The sequence below is a fragment of the Rhinoderma darwinii genome, chromosome 7 (assembly GCF_050947455.1).
Source record: "Rhinoderma darwinii isolate aRhiDar2 chromosome 7, aRhiDar2.hap1, whole genome shotgun sequence".
Classification (NCBI taxonomy): Eukaryota; Metazoa; Chordata; class Amphibia; order Anura; family Rhinodermatidae; genus Rhinoderma; species Rhinoderma darwinii.
In genome coordinates this window covers 2073523-2098742 of record NC_134693.1, presented here as the reverse complement: position 1 = coordinate 2098742, position 25220 = coordinate 2073523, and the positions used below count along the sequence as shown (strand labels likewise).

Sequence of the window (25220 nt, the reverse complement as noted above, 5' to 3'; positions counted from 1 at the left end):
ATATATAGTGTTATACTGTCCTGTGTGTATATATAGTGTTATACTGTCCTGTGTGTATATATAGTGTTATACTGTCCTGTGTGTGTATATATAGTGATATACTGTCCTGTGTGTGTATATATAGTGATATACTGTCCTGTGTGTGTATATATAGTGTTATACTGTCCTGTGTGTGTATATAGTGTTATACTGTCCTGTGTGTGTGTATAGTGTTATACTGTCCTGTGTGTGTGTGTGTGTATATAGTGTTATACTGTCCTGTGTGTGTATATATAGTGTTATACTGTCCTGTGTGTATATATAGTGTTATACTGTCCTGTGTGTATATATAGTGTTATACTGTCCTGTGTGTGTATATAGTGTTATACTGTCCTGTCCTGTGTATATAGTGTTATACTGTCCTGTGTGTGTGTGTATATATAGTGTTATACTGTCCTGTGTGTGTGTGTGTGTGTGTGTGTGTGTGTATATATAGTGATATACTGTCCTGTGTATATATATAGTGTTATACTGTCCTGTGTGTGTGTGTGTGTATATAGTGTTATACTGTCCTGTGTGTGTGTATATATAGTGATATACTGTCCTGTGTGTATATACAGTGTTATACTGTCCTGTGTGTGTGTGTGTATATAGTGTTATACTGTCCTGTGTGTGTATATATAGTGATATACTGTCCTGTGTGTATATATAGTGTTATACTGTCCTGTGTGTATATAGTGTTATACTGTCCTGTGTATATAGTGTTATACTGTCCTGTGTGTGTATATAGTGTTATACTGTCCTGTGTGTATATAGTGTTATGCTGTCCTGTGTGTATATATAGTGTTATACTGTCCTGTGTGTGTGTGTGTGTGTGTATATAGTGTTATACTGTCCTGTGTGTATATAGTGTTATACTGTCCTGTGTGTATATAGTGTTATACTGTCCTGTGTATATAGTGTTATACTGTCCTGTGTGTGTATATAGTGTTATACTGTCCTGTGTGTATATAGTGTTATACTGTCCTGTGTGTATATATAGTGTTATACTGTCCTGTGTGTGTATATATAGTGATATACTGTCGTGTGTGTGTGTATATAGTGTTATACTGTCCTCTATGTATATAGTGTTGTACTGTCCTGTGTGTGTATATATAGTGTTATACTGTCCTGTGTGTATATATAGTGTTATACTGTCCTGTGTGCATATATAGTGTTATACTGTCCTGTGTGTGTATATATAGTGATATACTGTCCTGTGTGTATATATAGTGATATACTGTCCTGTGTGTGTGTGTGTGTGTGTGTGTGTGTGTGTGTATATATATAGTGTTATACTGTCCTGTGTGTATATATAGTGGTATACTGTCCTGTGTGTGTGTGTGTATATAGTGTTATACTGTCCTGTGTGTGTATATATAGTGTTATACTGTCCTTTGTGTGTGTATATAGTGATATACTGTCCTGTGTGTATATATAGTGTTATACTGTCCTGTGTGTATATATAGTGTTATACTGTCCTGTGTGTGTATATATAGTGTTATACTGTCCTGTGTGTGTGTGTATATAGTGTTCTACTGTCCTGTGTGTGTGTGTGTGTGTATATAGTGATATACTGTCCTGTGTGTATATAGTGTTATACTGTCCTGTGTGTGTGTATATATATAGTGTTATACTGTCCTGTGTGTGTATATATAGTGATATACTGTCCTGTGTGTGTATATATAGTGATATACTGTCCTGTGTGTGTATATAGTGTTATACTGTCCTGTGTGTATATATAGTGTTATACTGTCCTGTGTGTATATAGTGTTATACTGTCCTGTGTGTATATATAGTGTTATACTGTCCTGTGTGTATATAGTGTTATACTGTCCTGTGTGTGTGTATATAGTGTTATACTGTCCTGTGTATATAGTGTTATACTGTCCTGTGTATATAGTGTTATACTGTCCTGTGTATATAGTGTTATACTGTCCTGTGTGTATATATAGTGTTATACTGTCCTGTGTGTATATATAGTGTTATACTGTCCTGTGTGTATATATAGTGTTATACTGTCCTGTGTGTGTATATATAGTGTTATACTGTCCTGTGTGTGTATATATAGTGATATACTGTCCTGTGTGTGTGTGTGTGTGTGTGTGTGTGTGTGTGTGTGTGTAGTATTATACTGTCCTGTGTGTATATAGTGTTATACTGTCCTGTGTATATAGTATTATACTGTCCTGTGTATATAGTGTTATACTGTCCTGTGTATATAGTGTTATACTGTCGTGTGTATATAGTGTTATACTGTCCTGTGTGTATATAGTGTTATACTGTCCTGTGTGTGTGTGTGTGTATATAGTGTTATACTGTCCTGTGTATATAGTGTTATACTGTCCTGTGTGTGTATATAGTGTTATACTGTCCTGTGTGTATATATAGTGTTATACTGTCCTGTGTGTGTGTGTATATAGTGTTATACTGTCCTGTGTGTGTGTGTGTATATAGTGTTATACTGTCCTGTGTGTGTGTGTATATAGTGATATACTGTCCTGTGTGTATATATAGTGTTATACTGTCCTGTGTGTATATATAGTGTTATACTGTCCTGTGTGTGTGTGTATATATAGTGTTATACTGTCCTGTGTGTATATAGTGTTATACTGTCCTGTGTGTGTGTATATAGTGTTATACTGTCCTGTGTGTATAGTGTTATACTGTCCTGTGTATATAGTGTTATACTGTCCTGTGTATATATAGTGTTATACTGTCCTGTGTGTATATATAGTGTTATACTGTCCTGTGTGTGTGTGTATATATAGTGATATACTGTCCTGTGTGTATATAGTGTTATACTGTCCTGTGTGTGTATATATAGTGTTATACTGTCATGTGTGTGTATATATAGTGATATACTGTCCTGTGTGTGTATATATAGTGATATACTGTCCTGTGTGTGTATATATAGTGTTATACTGTCCTGTGTGTATATATAGTGTTATACTGTCCTGTGTGTATATATAGTGTTATACTGTCCTGTGTATATATAGTGTTATACTGTCCTGTGTATATAGTGTTATACTGTCCTGTGTGTGTATATAGTGTTATACTGTCCTGTGTGTGTATATAGTGTTATACTGTCCTGTGTATATAGTGTTATACTGTCCTGTGTATCTAGTGTTATACTGTCCTGTGTGTATATAGTGTTATACTGTCCTGTGTATATAGTGTTATACTGTCCTGTGTGTATATAGTGTTATACTGTCCTGTGTATATAGTGTTATACTGTCCTGTGTGTATATATAGTGTTATACTGTCCTGTGTGTATATATAGTGTTATACTGTCCTGTGTGTATATATAGTGTTATACTGTCCTGTGTGTGTATATATAGTGTTATACTGTCCTGTGTGTGTATATATAGTGTTATACTGTCCTGTGTGTTTATATATAGTGATATACTGTCCTGTGTGTGTGTGTGTGTGTGTGTGTGTGTGTGTGTGTGTGTGTGTGTGTGTGTGTATAGTATTATACTGTCGTGTGTGTGTATAGTATTATACTGTCCTGTGTGTATATAGTGTTATACTGTCCTGTGTGTGTATATAGTGTTATACTGTCCTGTGTGTGTATATAGTGTTCTACTGTCCTGTGTATATAGTGTTATACTGTCCTGTGTATATAGTGTTATACTGTCCTGTGTGTATATAGTGTTATACTGTCCTGTGTATATAGTGTTATACTGTCCTGTGTGTATATATAGTGTTATACTGTCCTGTGTGTATATATAGTGTTATACTGTCCTGTGTGTATATATAGTGTTATACTGTCCTGTGTGTATATATAGTGTTATACTGTCCTGTGTGTGTATATATAGTGTTATACTGTCCTGTGTGTGTATATATAGTGATATACTGTCCTGTGTGTGTGTGTGTGTGTGTGTGTGTGTGTGTATAGTATTATACTGTCCTGTGTGTATATAGTGTTATACTGTCCTGTGTATATAGTATTATACTGTCCTGTGTGTGTATATATAGTATTATACTGTCCTGTGTATATAGTGTTATACTGTCCTGTGTGTATATAGTGTTATACTGTCCTGTGTGTGTGTGTGTGTATATAGTGTTATACTGTCCTGTGTATATAGTGTTATACTGTCCTGTGTGTATATATAGTGTTATACTGTCCTGTGTGTGTATATATAGTGTTATACTGTCCTGTGTGTGTATATAGTGATATACTGTCCTGTGTGTGTATATAGTGTTATACTGTCCTGTCGTGTGTGTGTATATAGTGTTATACTGTCCTGTGTGTATATATAGTGTTATACTGTCCTGTGTGTATATATAGTGTTATACTGTCCTGTGTGTATATATAGTGTTATACTGTCCTGTGTGTGCATATATAGTGTTATACTGTCCTGTGTATATAGTGATATACTGTCCTGTGTGTGTATATATAGTGTTATACTGTCCTGTGTGTATATATAGTGTTATACTGTCCTGTGTGTGTATAGTGTTATACTGTCCTGTGTATATAGTGTTTTACTGTCCTGTGTGTATATATAGTGTTATACTGTCCTGTGTGTGTATATAGTGTTATACTGTCCTGTGTGTGTATATAGTGTTATACTGTCCTGTGTGTGTATATAGTGTTATACTGTCCTGTGTGTGTATATAGTGTTATACTGTCCTGTGTGTATATAGTGTTATACTGTCCTGTGTGTGTATATAGTGTTATACTGTCCTATGTATATAGTGTTATACTGTCCTGTGTGTGTATATAGTGTTATACTGTCCTGTGTGTATATATAGTGATATACTGTCCTGTGTGTGTGTGTGTATATAGTGTTATACTGTCCTGTGTGTATATATAGTGTTATACTGTCCTGTGTGTATATATAGTGTTATACTGTCCTGTGTGTATATATAGTGTTATACTGTCCTGTGTGTATATATAGTGTTATACTGTCCTGTGTGTATATATAGTGTTATACTGTCCTGTGTATATAGTGTTATACTGTCCTGTGTGTATATATAGTGTTATACTGTCCTGTGTGTGTATATATAGTGTTATACTGTCCTGTGTGTGTATATATAGTGATATACTGTCCTGTGTGTGTGTGTGTGTGTGTGTGTGTGTGTGTGTATATATAGTATTATACTGTCCTGTGTGTGTATATAGTATTATACTGTCCTGTGTGTATATATAGTGTTATACTGTCCTGTGTGTATATAGTGTTATACTGTCCTGTGTGTATATAGTGTTATACTGTCCTGTGTGTGTGTGTGTGTATATAGTGTTATACTGTCCTGTGTGTATATATAGTATTATACTGTCCTGTGTGTGTATATAGTGTTATACTGTCCTGTATGTATATAGTGTTATACTGTCCTGTGTGTGTGTATATAGTGTTATACTGTCCTGTATGTATATAGTGTTATACTGTCCTGTGTGTGTGTATATAGTGTTATACTGTCCTGTGTATATAGTGTTATACTGTCCTGTGTGTGTGTATATATAGTGTTATACTTTCCTGTGTGTATATATAGTGTTATACTCTCCTGTGTGTGTGTATATAGTGTTATACTGTCCTGTGTGTGTATATAGTGTTATACTCTCCTGTGTGTGTGTATATAGTGTTATACTGTCCTGTGTGTGTATATAGTGTTATACTGTCCTGTGTGTGTGTATATAGTGTTATACTGTCCTGTGTGTGTATATAGTGTTATACTGTCCTGTGTGTATATAGTGTTATACTGTCCTGTGTGTATATAGTGTTATACTGTCCTGTGTGTGTATATAGTGTTATACTGTCCTGTGTATATAGTGTTATACTGTCCTGTGTGTGTATATAGCGTTATACTGTCGTGCGTGTGTGTCCGGCGCGGCGCTCTGACTGTACGTACGTACGTACGTACGTGCGTGCGTGCGTCTGTCCGTCCGGCGCTATGACTGTACCCGTGTGTGTGTCCGGCGCGGCGCTGTGTGTGTATATGTGTGTCCGGCGTGGCGCTATGACTGTACTCGTGTGTTTGTGTATGTGTGTGTGTCCGGCGCTCTGTCTGTACCTGTGTGTGTGCGGCGCTCTGTCTCTGTCGTGTGTGTGTGTGTCCGCCGCTCTGTCTGTACCTGTGTGTGTCCGGCGCGGCTGTCTGTCTGTGTGTGTGTGTGTGTGTGTGTGTGTGTCCGGCGCGGCGCTCTGTCTATCTGTGTGTGTGTGTGTGTGTGTGTGTGTGTGTGTGTCCGGCGCGGCGCTCTGTCTACTCTGCAGTTACTTTGCTGCCGCTTCGCTCTCAGTCTGTTTGTACACGTGCGATGGTCTCTACATGTTTTGCCGCGTCTCACGCCGCTACTTTTCTCTGTTCTCTTCAGTATAAATCATGACGACCGGGGCCGATGTGCGGGATATTCTGGAGCTGGGGGGGGTGGAGTCCGAGAGCACCGGAATAATCAGCAAAAAGGACATTATAAATGCCGACAAGGTGAGTTGTGATGACGGGTCTATATAGCGTCTCACTATTGGGCCCCGTGCGCACGACCGTAATAATCATCCGTAACTGCGTTCCGCGATTACATTCCCATTCACCTCTATTGTCCACGGTAACGTTCCTGTTTATTTACGGTAAGGTGTCCGGGCGTACAAGGCTGGCACCTAAGATGGGACATGTCCTGCCTTCTGCTTTTTCCGGCCCGTGCTCCCACAGCACGGGCCAAAAGTGTGGATGAATTCCTGCGGCTGCCAACAGCCGGGCCCGTGGGCCGTGATTATGGGCAATGTAGCGGCCATTACCGCCGTTTATCCCGTATATCCTGAGCGCGCGTCATATCCACTACGCACATTCATGAGATGGGGAACAGCTCGACCGCAGGAAAGTGAAAATCTGCTTTTCCACTGTTGGCTTTTAACGTGTTGCAGCTTGTCATTAGTTTTAAGATCTCAGCTTGCTGTCAGTGAACAGAAACTTGTTTCTTTACTTTTTCGAGACCTAATATTGGACTCGCCTGCACCTAAACATTGTAACAAACTATAATGATAGTAGAGATTTGTGCTGCTGCTGTCATTAGCACTTAGTATTTTCATTTGCTTGCAGTCAGTGAATGAAGACATTCTTGTTTACATCCAGGGAGATAATACTTCTCACAACTGAGTGCTTGATATGAGAGAGACCCCGAAACCTAATGGCCAATGTGCGGCGATTATCTAACGATAACAAATTATAATAATCTTACTGTACAAATCCTGCGCGGCTGGTTCTACGTCCCCTCGCCACTTCTCATTTACCTCGACAGAACGATGACATAAATATATGATTGTGTTTTTGCATACGTTTGGGAACTGCGCGCATTATAGAAAAAAGTTAGAAATCCCCTTTAACTAGATTTTTAGCATTTGGGTGTAAACAATAAATCTCATTCACTGACAGAAAGCTGAGATCTTAAATGGTGAGAAATGATATACGAATGTAATAGAAAGTAGCAGAACCTCTCGCTGTACAATCATTAGAGGTTTTCCAGTTGTCTGTAAATCAAGCTGAATCGCTGTATATATGAATGACGTCCTAATATACTTGGTGAACTCTTGCTGAGATTCAGAGGCAGCAATCACAGTTACTGTAGACCACGCTCTGTGAGCTGAGCCGCCAGGACTGCAGACTCCTTCATTGCTGCGTTTATCTCAGAGATCCCCATAGACTGGGCACAGATCCACCTGTCAGCTGTGTGAGCAGGACTCGCTGTCCAGCCGCTGAATGTATAGGAGGATGTCCTCTGTCTGACAGATCTAAAGACTGAGATTAAAGCACAAAGTGCAGTATGAAGCGTCACCAGCAGAGGTCAGGAATCCGGCCCTGACAGTCTTCTCGTGTTGCCTTGTGATCGGTGATTTAACACTTTCCGTTTTTCTTACAGAAAAAGTCCAAGAAATCTTCTGAGACCCTCACGTTCAAGAGACCGGAGGGAATGCACCGAGAGGTGTACGCGCTCCTCTACTCCGACAAAAAGTGAGCAGCGCGTCCATGTAATCCCATCACTCAAGATTATACACGAGCAGATAACAGGATTTGTGGCGTTCAGAACGGTTTTCCTGCACTCACAAGTCTGGTTATTATTGGAAGCAGCAAAACCCCTCCCCCTTACCCCAACAGCAGAGCTCTTATAATGCAGGGGGCAGTTAGTTATACCTACATCCAGTGACTACAGAACCTGGTGTAATACAACACTACCCAGAATGCAAATCACAGAAGTAGCGCTGTGCAGACACTGAAAAAGTATGGGATACTTGGAGATTTGAGCTCCAAAACCTTTCCAAATAGGGAGTTCAGCTCTGGAGTATAATACAGGATATAACTTCGGATCAGTACAGGATAAGTAATGTAATGTATGTACACAGTGACTCCACCAGCAGAATAGTGAGTGCAGCTCTGGAGTATAATACAGGATGTAACTCAGGATCAGTACAGGATAAGTAATGTAATGTATGTACACAGTGACTCCACCAGCAGAATAGTGAGTGCAGCTCTGGAGTATAATACAGGATGTAACTCAGGATCAGTACAGGATAAGTAATGTAATGTATGTACAGAGTGACTCCCCCAGCAGAATAGTGAGGGCAGCTCTGGAGTATAATACAGGATGTAACTCAGGATCAGTACAGGATAAGTAATGTATGTACACAGTGACTGCACCAGCAGAATAGTGAGTGCAGCTCTGGAGTATAACACAGGATGTAACTCAGGATCAGTACAGGATAAGTAATGTAATGTATGTACACAGTGACTCCACCAGCAGAATAGTGAGTGCAGCTCTGGAGTATAATACAGGATATAACTCATGATCGGCACAGGATAAGTAATGTAATGTCTGTACACAGTGACTCCACCAGCAGAATAGTGAGTACAGCTCTGGAGTATAATACGGGATATAACTCCGGATCAGTTCAGGATACGTAATGTATGTACACAGTGACCACCAGCAGAATAGTGAGTGCAGCTCTGGAGTATAATACAGGATATAACTCAGGATCAGTACAGGAGAAGTAATGTATGTACACAGTGACTCCACCAGCAGAATAGTGAGTGCAGCTCTGGAGTATAATACAGGATGTAACTCAGGATCAGTACAGGATAAGTAATGTATGTACACAGTGACTCCACCAGCAGAATAGTGAGTGCAGCTCTGGAGTATAATACAGGATATAACTCAGGATCAGCACAGGATAAGTAATGTAATGTCTGTACACAGTGACTCCACCAGCAGAATAGTGACTGCAGCTCTGGAGTATAATACAGGATAAGTAATGTAATGTATGTACACAGTGACTCCACCAGCAGAATAGTGAGTGCAGCTCTGGAGTATAATACAGGATATAACTCAGGATCAGTACAGGATAAGTAATGTAATGTATGTACACAGTGACTCCACCAGCAGAATAGTGAGTGCAGCTCTGGAGTATAATACGGGATATAACTCTGGATCAGTTCAGGATACGTAATGTATGTACACAGTGACTCCACCAGCAGAATAGTGAGTACAGCTCTGGAGTATAATACAGGATATAACTCAGGATCAGTGCAGGATAAGTAATGTAATGTATGTACACAGTGACTCCACCAGCAGAATAGTGAGTGCAGCTCTGGAGTATAATACAGGGTGTAACTAAGGATCAGTACAGGATAAGTAATGTAATGTATGTACACAGTGACTCCACCAGCAGAATAGTGAGTGCAGCTCCGGAGTATAATACAGGGTGTAACTCAGGATCAGTACAGGATAAGTAATGTAATGTATGTACACAGTGACTCCACCAGCAGAATAGTGAGTGTAGCTCTGGAGTATAATACAGGGTGTAACTCAGGATCAGTACAGGATAAGTAATGTAATGTATGTACACAGTGACTCCACCAGCAGAATAGTGAGTGCAGCTCTGGAGTATAATACAGGATATAACTCAGGATCAGTACAGGATAAGTAATGTATGTACACAGTGACTGCACCAGCAGAATAGTGAGTGCAGCTCTGGAGTATAATACAGGATGTAACTCAGGATCAGTACAGGATAAGTAATGTATGTACACAGTGACTGCACCAGCAGAATAGTGAGTGCAGCTCTGGAGTATAATACAGGATGTAACTCAGGATCAGTACAGGATAAGTAATGTATGTACACAGTGACTCCACCAGCAGAGTAGTGAGTGCAGCTCTGGAGTATAATACAGGATATAACTCAGGATCAGTACAGGATAAGTAATGTAATGTATGTACACAGTGACTCCACCAGCAGAATAGTGAGTGCAGACGCAAAAATGATGTTGGTCGCCTAACGAATATAGTGTCAGACTATTTAGGACTATAAGCTGCGTACTGCGCTCCTTCTTGTGGAACGTTAGTCCTTCCGGCTGGTCCTGGGCTTTATTACAGGCAGGGGGCGCTGATATATGCGCTCGCCTTCTGACTATTCTCCGTCTTGCTGCAGGGATGCTCCTCCATTACTTCCTAGTGACACCACACAGGGATACCGCACGGTCAAGGCAAAGCTGGGCTGTAAGAAGGTGCGACCCTGGAAGTGGATGCCGTTTACCAACCCGGCAAGAAAGGACGGAGCCGTATTCTACCACTGGAGACGGGCCTCAGAGGAAGGGAAGGACTACCCGTTTGCCAGGTTTAATAAGGTACGTGCGGCCTCTGCTTTATCTTCTGTTCGGTTTAAGGCTCCGTCCACACCCGGCGTAAACAGAATGTTCCTTGCGGAAATTCTGCAGATTAATAATCCGCACCGCAGGACGGTTTCCGCACGTTTTCTGCGTGTTTTTCAGTAGTCTGTGCATGAGGTTTGCTTCAATCTCCTCCACTTTGCTGCTACTGTAAAACACGAAGGAATTTTCACACGGATTATCGCAACGGAAATTCTGCAGTGATTACTCAGTGTGTGGACGTACCCCAAATCTTGTTCTTGTCATAGTCTGTATGTACCCGGGCAAATCATGTCCTGGCTGCCAGTTATCACCCCGGGGACTGTGCATGTGGAGATGAGGGGCGCCGCTGCCAGAGACTTCTGAGGCTGCTTATCTTTGTATAAGAGGGGGGGGGTCTGTGAGTGTCCGGAGCCCCCGATATTGTCATGCAGTAATCTATCCTGTACCAGCAGCTTGTGCAGTCCTATGTAAATAATACAATATTCTGCAGCGTTAAAATAATGTATGTTTTTTTTCCAACACCGTTTTTAAGATTTATTTTTGCTGTCAGTGTTTGGAAACATTTATATTTCTACATCCAGAAGTTCTAAAGCCCCTACAAACTTAAAGGGGTCCTCCGAGAACCCAATAAAATTCACTGACTACAGGAAATGGCAAAAAATAACATTCGACCCTATACTGGCCTGATGGGCGCTCGGCTCGCTCTTTGTTTATCCAGCTGCGGAGATGACGTGCCCGCTGCCGCCACTCTCTGGCCTCTGCGGTGCTGCTGCCGCCACTCTCTGGCCTCTGCGGTGCTGCTGCCGCCACTCTCTGGCCTCTGCGGTGCTGCTGCCGCCACTCTCTGGCCTCTGCGGTGCTGCTGCCGCCACTCTCTGGCCTCTGCGGTGCTGCTGCCGCCACTCTCTGGCCTCTGCGGTGCTGCTGCCGCCACTCTCTGGCCTCTGCGGTGCTGCTGCCGCCACTCTCTGGCCTCTGCGGTGCTGCTGCCGCCACTCTCTGGCCTCTGCGGTGCTGCTGCCGCCACTCTCTGGCCTCTGCGGTGCTGCTGCCGCCACTCTCTGGCCTCTGCGGTGCTGCTGCCGCCACTCTCTGGCCTCTGCGGTGCTGCTGCCGCCACTCTCTGGCCTCTGCGGTGCTGCTGCCGCCACTCTCTGGCCTCTGCGGTGCTGCTGCCGCCACTCTCTGGCCTCTGCGGTGCTGCTGCCGCCACTCTCTGGCCTCTGCGGTGCTGCTGCCGCCACTCTCTGGCCTCTGCGGTGCTGCTGCCGCCACTCTCTGGCCTCTGCGGTGCTGCTGCCGCCACTCTCTGGCCTCTGCGGTGCTGCTGCCGCCACTCTCTGGCCTCTGCGGTGCTGCTGCCGCCACTCTCTGGCCTCTGCGGTGCTGCTGCCGCCACTCTCTGGCCTCTGCGGTGCTGCTGCCGCCACTCTCTGGCCTCTGCGGTGCTGCTGCCGCCACTCTCTGGCCTCTGCGGTGCTGCTGCCGCCACTCTCTGGCCTCTGCGGTGCTGCTGCCGCCACTCTCTGGCCTCTGCGGTGCTGCTGCCGCCACTCTCTGGCCTCTGCGGTGCTGCTGCCGCCACTCTCTGGCCTCTGCGGTGCTGCTGCCGCCACTCTCTGGCCTCTGCGGTGCTGCTGCCGCCACTCTCTGGCCTCTGCGGTGCTGCTGCCGCCACTCTCTGGCCTCTGCGGTGCTGCTGCCGCCACTCTCTGGCCTCTGCGGTGCTGCTGCCGCCACTCTCTGGCCTCTGCGGTGCTGCTGCCGCCACTCTCTGGCCTCTGCGGTGCTGCTGCCGCCACTCTCTGGCCTCTGCGGTGCTGCTGGAGCTGCGGCGGGTTTATCAGGTGTTGTTTTTAGACATTTCCTTCCTTCAGTCAGTGAATTTTATTGGGATCTCGGAAAAGCCCTTTTAATACTTCGCACAGCTAAGGGTTTGTTACAGTGTATGCAGTCTACGTCGCAGGAGATTATCTATCTAAACACATGAGCAGTACAAGTCTCTCTCCTCTCCGGTTTGTTACAATGTGTCAGCGAAGGTATCAGCCTGGTGTCCATGCTGCTTAGCTCACAGAGGATTGTCTAGACTGAAAACAAGCCCTCATCTGTGTACGCAGGATCAAATGAAGGGGTTGTTTTCAGCCTCTGAAAGTAATAAATGAATGTTTCCATTCACTGACAGAAAGCGGAGGTCTTGAAAATGGCGAGGAAGTAAAAGATTTATGCCCTTTTTTTTTCAATCATTTTTAAACCATGCCTGTGTAGTCTGATGCGGCAGCCACGTGTTACTCTGCTCGTTTAGCGATAAGAGGGGCACGACCGCAGGATCCGACCACTCGGGTTTGTAGTCTGTAACTGGAGACCCGTAATTCTGCGATGGATCTGTGTACCCAAAACGGGAGTTTTTTAATCGGCTACTTGTGATATTTTTATTGTAGATGTGTCGTGCAGGAATGTTTCCGGATTGTGTTTATTGATGGTGATTTGTGCCGCGGTTTGCAGATTGGCGCTGTCCTTCAACTCCACAGACGAGTTTATAAAATGTTTACGTCTGACGTGTTCCTGTTGGATTAGGACATTCTATTTCACGGCGTCCTCTCCACTTTCTCTGTGTAACGTATAATTAGACATAAATAATATATAAGGTTCTGTGTTTGACAAGTCGGATCGGCGGACTCTGCTGCGGACCTTGAGACGCTGCGTCGTCACCGCACTGGCCGCTGCGCCGCTCTTCACTCCTGATATTTGTTGCTGGGGAATAAAGGGCTTGTCCAGGGTTAATAATGGTAGTCATGTTAATAAGGGTATAAAACTTTTGCAACTTTCTAATATACTTTGTATATCAATTTTTTACCATTTTCAATATAAAAACCAATCCTGACCTAGTCCTGCTCACACAGCTGCATGGAGAGTCAGATACAGTGTAATAGGCTGTTCACCTGTGTGAGCTGGAAGATGATTCAGCTACTAAATATCAGCAATGTTTTTATGTATGCTTTAATGTCACTGTCAGCAAGCAGTGATCTTGAAAATGGTATGGAATTGAAACACAAAGGGGGGAATTTATCAACTTTTATACACTAGTTTTTCGGGTGTACAAATGTGTCAAAAGTCGCAGTTTGCCAAAAAATTTCAACTTTTGATGCAGTTGCGCCATTCACTCCTAATATTTTGAAAAGGGGGCGGAGCTTGGCAGAAGGAGGCGTGGCTACGTGCGACCCAACACATTGACTATAATTTACGCCAGCTTTTCTGGCGCACAGACCGCAGAAGATGCAGCAAATGTATTAAGAGGCGACTCCTGCGAGATTTATAAACCCCAGTCGTAGTAAAGTCTGTCAGAAAGTCGCAGAACTCTTCATTCTTTGCAGATTATCTACAGAAGACTGGCCGAGCGCTCTGCGGTCTGCGGAGACATTGGTGGGGGTCGGATGCCCGGCACTTATCATGGGGGACAGTCCTGGTTCGTCTATTTCGGACGTTTCCCATAGACCTGACATTGCCATGAGATCTGTGTCGGGCAGCGCTCGTACATCACCCACGGACAACTTTCCTCTAGTGGTGGGAACAACCTGGAAAATCTGAATCCAGCTATGCTATAAGGGACTGCAAGATATAGGAAGTATATAATGAGCGTAAAATATGGAGTATATATAATGTGTGTAATATATAGGAGTATCGTAATGTATAATATAGAGTTAGTATATAATATATCGGGGTATATAGAAGTGTAATATATAGGGGTATATAATATATAGGAGTGTAATATATAGGGGTATATAATAGTGTAATATATAGTTAGTATATAATATATAGGAGTGTAATATATAGGGGTATCGTAATGTATAATATAGAGTTGGTATATAATATATAGTTAGTATATAATATAGGAGTGTAATATATAGGGGTATATAATAGTGTAATATATAGTTAGTATATAATATATAGGAGTGTAATATATAGGGGTATATAATAGTGTAATATAGAGTTGGTATATAATATATAGTTAGTATGTAATATATAAGGGTATATAATAGTGTAATATAGAGTTGGTATATAATATATAGGAGTGTAATATATAGGGGTATATAATAGTGTAATATAGAGTTAGTATATAATATATAGGAGTGTAATATATAGGGGTATATAATAGTGTAATATAGAGTTGGTATATAATATATAGGGAGTACATAGGATTCTATATATTTTTTTTAAACTCGTTTTATTGAAGAATCGTAGTACAAATGCGATCACACCATACACATAATACAGTATACAATGCAGATATGGGTGAGAGACTTTAACGCTCCAACGTTACAGATCAGGAGAGGTGCGTACATGTAATCAGACGGTTATCAGGAGTCTAGAATCCATCAGAATAACAAAGCAAGAATACTGGAAACAATAGCCGAGACCAATCAGAACAGTTTGCATCGATGATTTAGGTCCATCACCCCAGATGTTCAGACGTGTGTCAGTGACCTACGGAGGTCGCTATACCTGTGCGGAGTATACAGTCACACCAAGCTTCCCATATCCCATGGAATTTATCAATGCAACCCCTCTGTCTATACATTATTCTCTCATACGGGATAACCGAGTTCACCAGTGCTCTCCACCCTGCCACCGTGGGAGGACGAGGGTCTACCCATTTTCTGCGTTCTAACAGGTGTCCGGTAGCTTTGATGAACTATGAACAGCTGTATCACCCTATTGTTGGCAGCTGGCGATACATATATAGGATCTCACCCCAGTCCTCTTCCGCAAGGTCAGGTGTCCTCGCAGTCCACTTATCCTTGACCATCAGGGGTGTACTGGCTACCTTGGCTGTAATGAGAGATGTGTATATAGCGGATATCAGACCTCTGGGGCCTGTCAGGGGAAGCCGAGTGAATGCCGTGTCAGTGGAGGGGAATTGGGCATTAAGAGCATGGCGCAGCTGTAGATATCTGTAAGAGGCAGTCCTGGGTATTGCAAAATCTGACACCACCTGTGAAAATGATTTAAGAATATTATACATGTCCCCTATAGTACATATCCCGTGTAGAATCCAAAAGGGGGGAGCAAGTTCCACCGACAACTGGGGGAGGAGGGGGTTAGACATAATGGCATGTCAATTTGTACTCCAGAGTGACTGTATATGCTCTTCGCAGCCCTCCACACCTGGGACGCCACCCTATGGATGGGCAATACATTTTTAATTTCGGTCAGGGACCCCTCCAATACCGGCCACAGAGCGGACATATGCATATGGAGCGCCAGGTGATGTTCTCTATCTGGCAACGCCATATTGGCGACCCAGATTTTCAGATATCTTATTTGCCCCGCCAGATAGTAAAGATCTGACAAGGCTGCCCCACCTAATGTTTTGGGGCGCTGCAGAGTAGTGAGACTGAGCTTCGATCGATTGGAACCCCAAATAAACCCTGGAAATAAGGCCTGTCTCTGTTTGAAAAATGTTTTGGACACTGGCGTCGCTGCATGTTCGAGGATATAGAGACATTTAGGAAGGATGACCATTTTAATTACATTTATTCTACCCGTGACCGCTAGGGGAAGAGCGCGCCATATCCGAAATGTAACCCTTCTATATTCCAGCAGCGGCGAGACATTACTGGCACGATCATTCCCACGCTCTCGATTTATAACAATTCCTAGGTATTTAAATGAGGAGACCACCGTTAAGCCGTGCAACACGTCCGCCATCCCGCCCCTGCAATGGCATAAAAAAAGACTTGGTCCAGTTGACGTAAAGGCCAGAAAACCCCCCAAAGATTTCCAAGGTGGTGATTGCCAGGGGCAGCGTTACCTAAAAGAACCATGTCATCTGCATACAGGCCAATCCTATCCTCCCTACCCCCCAAACTAATCCCCTTATATCCAGGGTGTTGGCGTGTACGTAAAGCTAAGGGCTCTATAGCAAGAGCGAAAAGCAATGGGGAGAGGGGGCAACCCTGCCGAGTACCCCTCTGTAGCCGGAAATATGGGGACAGTACACCATTCACCAGAATTTGTGCCCTCGGCGCTTTAAATCCATCTAAGGAACTGTGGTCCAAACCCAAACCTCTCCAAAGTTTCCAACAGATATACCCGTTCAATGGAGTCAAAAGCTTTCGCAGCGTCCAGAGACGCCATCGCCCAGTCAGCCTTCATCTCTTTCCCTGAGCGAGAATCTGTACCCTCCGGATGTCGTCTGAGGTAGATTTCCCTGGCACAAAACCCGTCTGGTCCTCATGAATTATTTGGGAAATAACTTTGTTCAACCTGTTTGCCAATATTTCAGTAAGTAATTTGTAGTCCTTGTTTAGTAGTGATATCGGGCGGTAGGAGCCGCACTCCACGGGGTCTATGTCTGGCATCAGCAGGACAATAATAGTGGCGTCATACATACTGTCAGGTAACTGCCCCCTCTCAAGTGCATACGAGAACATCGCAGACCGTGAGGGAATGAGATGCTCTGAATATTTATGGTATACCTCTATAGGGATCCCATCAGGACCCGGTGCCTTCCCCTTTGCCATATCTTTCATATCTTCCCTTATCTCATCCTCAGTCTCAGCCTCTTCCAGGGTCGCTCTACCTTCCGTACTCCGCTTAGGGAACGAGATACCATCCATATACGACTGGAGCTCGGACTTATCATACCTAGATTGTGAGAGCCCCCTGTAAAACTGAACAAATGCCTCGGCTCTGCCTTGGGAGTCAGTCAAACATTCCCCAGAGCTGCTGTGAATGTGAAGAATAGCCGGACTTTTAGAGTTTTGATGGATTAAATGGGCCAACATTTGACTGGATTGGTTGCTCAGTGCAAAACCTGTCTTCCTATGTGCCTTCTCCTGCAGCAGTAGCCGGTACTGCCGCCCCATTTGTTACCATTGGTCCCTATTTGTGTCAGTGGGGTCAGCCGTGTATTCACCCTCTAGAGCCGCGCATTGTTTCTCCACCTCTGTTCGGGAGGAGTCCTCTTTTATGTATGAAATAGTGGACCGGAGACGCCCTCTAAGATGCGCTGTCAGTGTGTCCCAGGCAATGTGTTCTGTTCCATGTTAAACACCTCCAGTTGATCAGGGATCCCATCCTGTGGGCCTATCAGGGTCAGCCAAAAGGGGTGTATTTTCCAACTTCTAGGCAGTGAAGGGCCTGGGATGCTGAAGCCGGCCACCATTGGAGATCAGATACTGCCCTGGATTTATAAGATATTGATTCCACCAATAGTACAATTAGAGAGTTTCCCACCGTATAGTCTATGCGGGACAGGGAGTGACAGGAATACACTGTAGTCGTCGGGTATTTATATCTATAGAGATCCTTCCACCCCATTTCATCAAACCGTAAACCCAGGACTGATACCGTGGAGGATGTCCAGCCCTGCCCAGAAGACGCACTGAACCTGTCCAGATTGCTATCTACCACCATGTTGAAATCTCCCATGCCAAGCACTCTAGCGGTCGGATATGTGGCTGCAAAGGTAGCCGCCAAATTAGGATTGTATATTTAAAGTGGCAGTCACCCGTGGAGTAAGAGGCGAGCAGAGTAGTGGTCAGAGTTGTTCCCGTATATTGTGCGCCCGGACAGTGGTGGGTGCAGCGGCGGCCCCTGTGCAGAGATGGCAGGCGCTGCAGTGATGCCGGCGGCGGCTGTGTTATTGATCCTCATGATGCTGCCGATTGCTCGGGGATCTTGTTGAGCTCAGTCGTCCTGCTGATCTTCTCCAGCTGTTTATTTCCTGCTGTTCGGTTACACAGACGAGACGACCTCCGTGCTGTGCCAGCGATGCCAAACCTTAACAGGCGCCCCCCCTCCCTCCCGTCACCCTCTGTAATCTGCCACCTCCTCGCGGGACCAGACCACCTGTCTCTGCACATTTTACAGATCAGCACTCCGAGGATTGCGGCTGCGCTTCTTAGGCTGCAACTGGAACCATCCCAGCTGCCGTCCCGAATATGTATTCACCAGGGGGGCACTTACTTCTCCGCTCATCACTTTCAAGTCTAGAGGTGACCGTGGCATGAGGACGGGACGCAGTTACCGCATCTATGGGCATTGCTATAACATGGGTCTTGTACGACACAGAAACTTACAGCGAGTTATCACCTCTTACAGTACAAATACATTTTAAAGGTAAAAAGCAGCGACTGCGGGAAGTGTGCGTGCGTGTGTGCGTGTGTGCGTGCGTGTGTGCGTGTGCCTGCGCGTGCTTGTACGTGTGTGTGTGTGTGTGTGCGCGTGCTTGTTCGTGTGTGTGCGTGTGTGCGTGCGCGTGCTTGTGCGCGTGCTTGTACGTGTGTGTGTGTGTGTGTGCGCTTGTGCGTGTGTGTGTGTGCGCGTGCTTGTACGTGTGTGTGTGCTTGTACGTGTGTGTGCGCGTGTGTGTGTGTGTGTGTGCGTGCGCGTGCTTGTACGTACGTGTGTGTGTGCTTGTACGTGTTTGTGTGTGTGTGTGTGTGTGTGTGTGTGTGTGTGTGTGTGTGTATGTGTGTCCAGCGCTAGTGTCTATTCACATATTGTGACCACAATGCACGATTTTTGCAAAACTAATGTTTTGCCATCTTGTGAAAATCGCACAAAATAAGTGTGAATAGACCCCTACGGTGGCAAGATTTGGCAATTAATTTGGCGTTTTACCCACAACACTGCGCGGCCTTTAACAATCAACTTGCGGCCATACCGACCCGAGAGTCCGCACCCTTAGGGCTTGTCCACACGTAACGGATTTGCTGCAGAAAATCTGCACCATTTCATGCGTTTTTTTACTGCGGAAAGTAGTGCGGATTTTGCTGCGTTTTTTCAAGGCGGTTTGATGGCGATTTGTCTTATGTAAAACGCAGGAGATCCGTCCACTTTCCGCAGTAATGATTGACCCGCTGCAGGAATATTACGCAGCGTGTGGATGACATTTGTTCACTCTCGCCCACGTTACTGCTACGGTATTTCACTGCGTATTTTTTGTCTGCAATTCCGAATGGAAAATACGCAGCAAATCCATTACATGTAGACGAGCCCTCATACGTCTCACAATGAACAGACTGAATGTTAGGCCTTGTTCACACGGCGCTCACGTCCTGTAAAGGTGTCATTTTTATAAAGCGCTTTTTAAAATACAGGCGTTTTCATAGCGTTTTTTTTGTGTGTAATTAGGACTCCCATTGACTATGGGAATTGGGCACGTTTCACGTGCCATGGATTGACCTGACACTTCTTTTCTTTTACACAACACGTTTTTTTTAAATGTGCACGTTAAAAACGTCTCGTAATGCGTTTTCCCATTGATGTCAATTGGAAACTTAAAGCATGCGTTTTTTTGGGGTGTAAAATGCGTCAAAAACGCATCAGATACACCCCGTGTCAACAAGGCCCAACTTTCTAAGAGCCATTACCAGGGTTTCAAGCCTAGTGTAAAGGATCTGCCAGGCACAGCGGGGTTAACGCCCATAGGTAATCAGTCTGCACCTGCTTCTATGTCTGTGAGACTGACTCCATCTTCCACCACTCAGGATGGCAGGCTTAGGAGTGGGAGAGCCTATCGCAGCCTGGCCAGACGGAGCTAGCTCCCGCCCTCTGTCTATTTATACCTGCCTTTCCTGTTCCTCCTTTGCTTGTGATTCTTCTCTGTTGGTTTCCTGGCCCTGCTGCAGCTCCTAACTATTTGATCCTGCTCCATACTGACCCTGGCTTACTGACTACTCTCCTGCTCTGCGTTTGGTACCTCGTGCACTCCTGGTTTGACTCGGCCCGTTCACCACTCTTGTTGCTCACGGTGTTGCCGTGGGCAACTGCCCCATTTCCCTTTGCTTTGTGTTCCCTTGTCTGTTTGTCTCTTGCACTTACTGAGCGTAGGGACCGTCGCCCATTTGTACCCCGTCGCCTAGGGCGGGTCGTTGCAAGTAGGCAGGGACAGAGTGGCGGGTAAATTAGGGCTCACTTGTCCGTTTCCCTACCCCCATCATTACACCTAGTTTATTATTAAAAGGCCAATAACCCCCAGTGTGGCGCACATGACAGTAGTGGAGCGTTATAAGAGGAGCGGCTGATATCAGTCACATATGATGTAATGTCTCTGGAGGATATAATAGTGCTGGAGTGATATAAGAGGAGCGGCTGATATCAGTCACACATATGATGTAATGTCTCTGGAGGATATAATAGTGCTGGAGTGTTATAAGAGGAGCGGCTGATATCAGTCACATATGATGTAATGTCTCTGGAGGATATAATAGTACTGGAGTGTTATAAGAGGAGCGGCTGATATCAGTCACATATGATGTAATGTCTGGAGGATATAATAGTGCTGGAGTGTTATAAGAGGAGCGGCTGATATCAGACACATATGATGTAATGTCTCTGGAGGATATAATAGTACTGGAGTGATATAAGAGGAGAGGCTGATATCAGTCACATATGATGTAATGTCTCTGGAGGATATAATAGTACTGGAGTGTTATAAGAGGAGCGGCTGATATCAGTCACATATGATGTAATGTCTCTGGAGGATATAATAGTGCTGGAGTGTTATAAGAGAAGCGGCTGATATCAGTCACATATGATGTAATGTCTGGAGGATATAATAGTACTGGAGTGTTATAAGAGGAGCGGCTGATATCAGTCACACATGATGTAATGTCTCTGGAGGATATAATAGTGCTGGAGTGTTATAAGAGGAGCGGCTGATATCAGTCACACATATGATGTAATGTCTCTGGAGGATATAATAGTGCTGGAATGTTATAAGAGGAGCGGCTGATATCAGTCACATATATGATGTAATGTCTCTGGAGGATATAATAGTACTGGAGTGATATAAGAGGAGCGGCTGATATCAGTCACATATGATGTAATGTCTGGAGGATATAATAGTGCTGGAGTGTTATAAGAGGAGCGGCTGATATCAGACACATATGATGTAATGTCTCTGGAGGATATAATAGTGCTGGAGTGTTATAAGAGGAGCGGCTGATATCAGTCACATATGATGTAATGTCTGGAGGATATAATAGTACTGGAGTGTTATAAGAGGAGCGGCTGATATCAGTCACATATGATGTAATGTCTCTGGAGGATATAATAGTGCTGGAATGTTATAAGAGGAGCGGCTGATATCAGTCACACATATGATGTAATGTCTCTGGAGGATATAATAGTGCTGGAGTGATATAAGAGGAGCGGCTGATATCAGTCACACATATGATGTAATGTCTCTGGAGGATATAATAGTACTGGGGTGTTATAAGAGGAGCGGCTGATATCAGTCACATATGATGTAATGTCTCTGGAGGATATAATAGTACTGGAGTGTTATACGAGGAGCGGCTGATATCAGTCACATATGATGTAATGTCTCTGGAGGATATAATAGTACTGGAGTGATATAAGAGGAGCGGCTGATATCAGTCACACATATGATGTAATGTCTCTGGAGGATATAATAGTACTGGAGTGTTATAAGAGGAGCGGCTGATATCAGTCACACATATGATGTAATGTCTCTGGAGGATATAATAGTACTGGAGTGATATAAGAGGAGCGGCTGATATCAGTCACACATATGATGTAATGTCTCTGGAGGATATAATAGTACTGGAGTGTTATAAGAGGAGCGGCTGATATCAGTCACATATGATGTAATGTCTGGAGGATATAATAGTACTGGAGTGTTATAAGAGGAGCTGCTGATATCAGTCACACATATGATGTAATGTCTCTGGAGGATATAATAGTACTGGAGTGATATAAGAGGAGCGGCTGATATCAGTCACATATGATGTAATGTCTGGAGGATATAATAGTACTGGAGTGTTATAAGAGGAGCGGCTGATATCAGTCACACATATGATGTAATGTCTGGAGGATATAATAGTACAGCAGTGATATAAGAGGAGCGGCTGATATCAGTCACATATGATGTAATGTCTCTGGAGGATATAATAGTGCTGGAGTGTTATAAGAGGAGCTGCTGATATCAGTCACATATGATGTAATGTCTCTGGAGGATATAATAGTGCTGGAGTGTTATAAGAAGAGCGGCTGATATCAGTCACATATGATGTAATGTCTCTGGAGGATATAATAGTACTGGAGGGTTATAAGAGGAGCGGCTGATATCAGTCACACATATGATGTAATGTCTCTGGAGGATATAATAGTACTGGAGTGATATAAGAGGAGCGGCTGATATCAGTCACATATGATGTAATGTCTGGAGGATATAATAGTACTGGAGTGATATAAGAGGAGCGGCTGATATCAGTCACATATGATGTAATGTCTCTGGAGGATATAATAGTACTGGAGTGATATAAGAGGAGCGGTTGATATCAGTCACACATATGATGTAATGTCTGGAGGATATAATAGTACTGAAGTGATATAAGAGGAGCGGCTGATATCAGTCACACATATGATGTAATGTCTCTGGAGGATATAATAGTGGTGGAGTGATATAAGAGGAGCGGCTGATATCAGTCACACATATGATGTAATGTCTCTGGAGGATATAATAGTACTGGAGTGATATAAGAGGAGCGGCTGATATCAGTCACATATGATGTAATGTCTGGAGGATATAATAGTACTGGAGTGATATAAGAGGAGCGGCTGATATCAGTCACATATGATGTAATGTCTCTGGAGGATATAATAGTACTGGAGTGATATAAGAGGAGCGGCTGATATCAGTCACATATGATGTAATGTCTCTGGAGGATATAATAGTACTGGAGTGATATAAGAGGAGCGGTTGATATCAGTCACACATATGATGTAATGTCTCTGGAGGATATAATAGTACTGGAGTGATATAAGAGGAGCGGCTGATATCAGTCACACATATGATGTAATGTCTCTGGTGGATATAATAGTGCTGGAGTGTTATAAGAGGAGCGGCTGATATCACTCACATATGATGTAATGTCTCTGGAGGATATAATAGTACTGGAGTGTTATAAGAGGAGCGGCTGATATCAGTCACACATGATGTAATGTCTGGAGGATATAATAGTGCTGGAGTGATATAAGAGGAGCGGCTGATATCAGTCACACAGATATGTATAAATGTTTCTCAGCTCTGGAGATTTGTGACAGAGATGACCTGATTTGACTGATAACAGGGAGCAGTAGATTGTATTCACCCGCTCTACAGTCACTCTCCCGGCCCTGAATGGCTGGCTGATAAGAGACCTCGGGGAGATAACATTTCCCATCTGTGCTGGGAGTTTGCGATGTCTCATTAGGAGCGGCTGTCCTCTCTCTTATGATGTGCGTTTCCTCTCTCGTCAGACGGTGCAGATCCCCGTATACTCGGAGCAGGAATATCAGATGTATCTTCATGATGACGGCTGGACCAAGGCAGAGACTGACCACTTGTTTGACCTCTGTCGGCGGTTTGACCTGCGCTTCATTGTCATTCACGATCGTTACGACCACCAGCAGTTCAAGGTAAGCGTTACGGATGGCGAGTCGGGGGAGGGGCACAGGGAGACCCGGTAGTCACTATATCTGCCGGTCCTCCGATACTTCCCACTATCCCAGGTTGTTTGAGGGCTGACACCGATCTCTGCGGCGATCAGAAAGATTCTGCATTTTGAATCCATGAGTTGTTCTGATTCATGTGTCTCCTGTGAATCTTCTCGTAAGACGGCGGATTAGGCGCTGCCAACGAATAACCACCGAGAAAATAGAACGTCTCCAATCCGTGACATCGGGGGAACCTTTATCCACCAGTCAGAAGCGTTAACAGACCTACGTGCAGGGGGGCCTCGCACTACGTGTAAATCAAATGGAATTACTAATCCAGAGTTCTGTAACTTTTTCATAGATTTTCTGGATGTCACTCCACCATTTTCAAGATCTAGACTTGCTGTCAGTGAATGGAAGATACTTGTTTACATCCAGAGGCTAAAAATCTGTCATTAAAAATGTGTCGCTCATACAGCTGCATGTCTAAAATGAGACTCTCAGAAATAGCGCCACTCTCCTCCGCGTGTCTGGTGTTCCCTTGTTTGGGGCTGAGCTGCAATATTAGCCCGGCAGCTTTTATCGTTTTCTTCCTGGCATCTAGTAAACTAACTGTACGTTTGGACAGACACTGAACTCCTCCTGTGCTGAACAGTTTAGAATAATGTCTGAGGCCTAGTTCCGAAGGGGTTGAGGCCTAGTTCCGAAGGGGTGGGGCCTAGTGCCGAAGGGGTTGGGGCCTAGTGCCGAAGGGGTTGGGGCCTAGTGCCGAAGGGGTTGGGGCCTAGTGCCGAAGGGGTTGGGGCCTAGTGCCGAAGGGGTTGGGGCCTAGTGCCGAAGGGGTGGGACCTAGTGCCGAAGGGGTGGGGCCTAGTGCCGAAGGGGTGGGGCTTAGTGTTAGGGGGATTTTCTTGGTTCTACAGTCCCTGATGATGAACCCCACTGATATCAGGTTAATGTGCTGGGACTACAGTACCCACGTTTTTCGCCCTCCATCAGAATATAATGAAAGGTGGAGTTCCCCTTTAATCAATGCCTTCTCTCTGATCTCACGGTCTTTGGTGTCCCAGAAAAGGTCAACGGAGGATCTGAAGGATCGTTATTACGCCATCTGC

General features: G+C 44.2%; 1 protein-coding gene across 1 annotated transcript in view; it reads left to right on the top strand.

The window, feature by feature from the left end:
• The window catches only part of DMAP1 (DNA methyltransferase 1 associated protein 1), a 56361-nt gene that overhangs the window by 6351 nt on the left and 24790 nt on the right, over positions 1–25220 (top strand). Inside the window, exons 2-6 of the mRNA XM_075832040.1 lie at positions 6338–6447; positions 7874–7965; positions 10437–10632; positions 23929–24087; positions 25176–25220. The exon at positions 25176–25220 is cut by the window's right edge and continues 123 nt beyond it. Coding sequence (XP_075688155.1) covers positions 6346–6447; positions 7874–7965; positions 10437–10632; positions 23929–24087; positions 25176–25220 — 594 coding nt within the window. The 5' untranslated portion in view covers positions 6338–6345. The remainder of the gene's footprint in view (positions 1–6337; positions 6448–7873; positions 7966–10436; positions 10633–23928; positions 24088–25175) is intronic.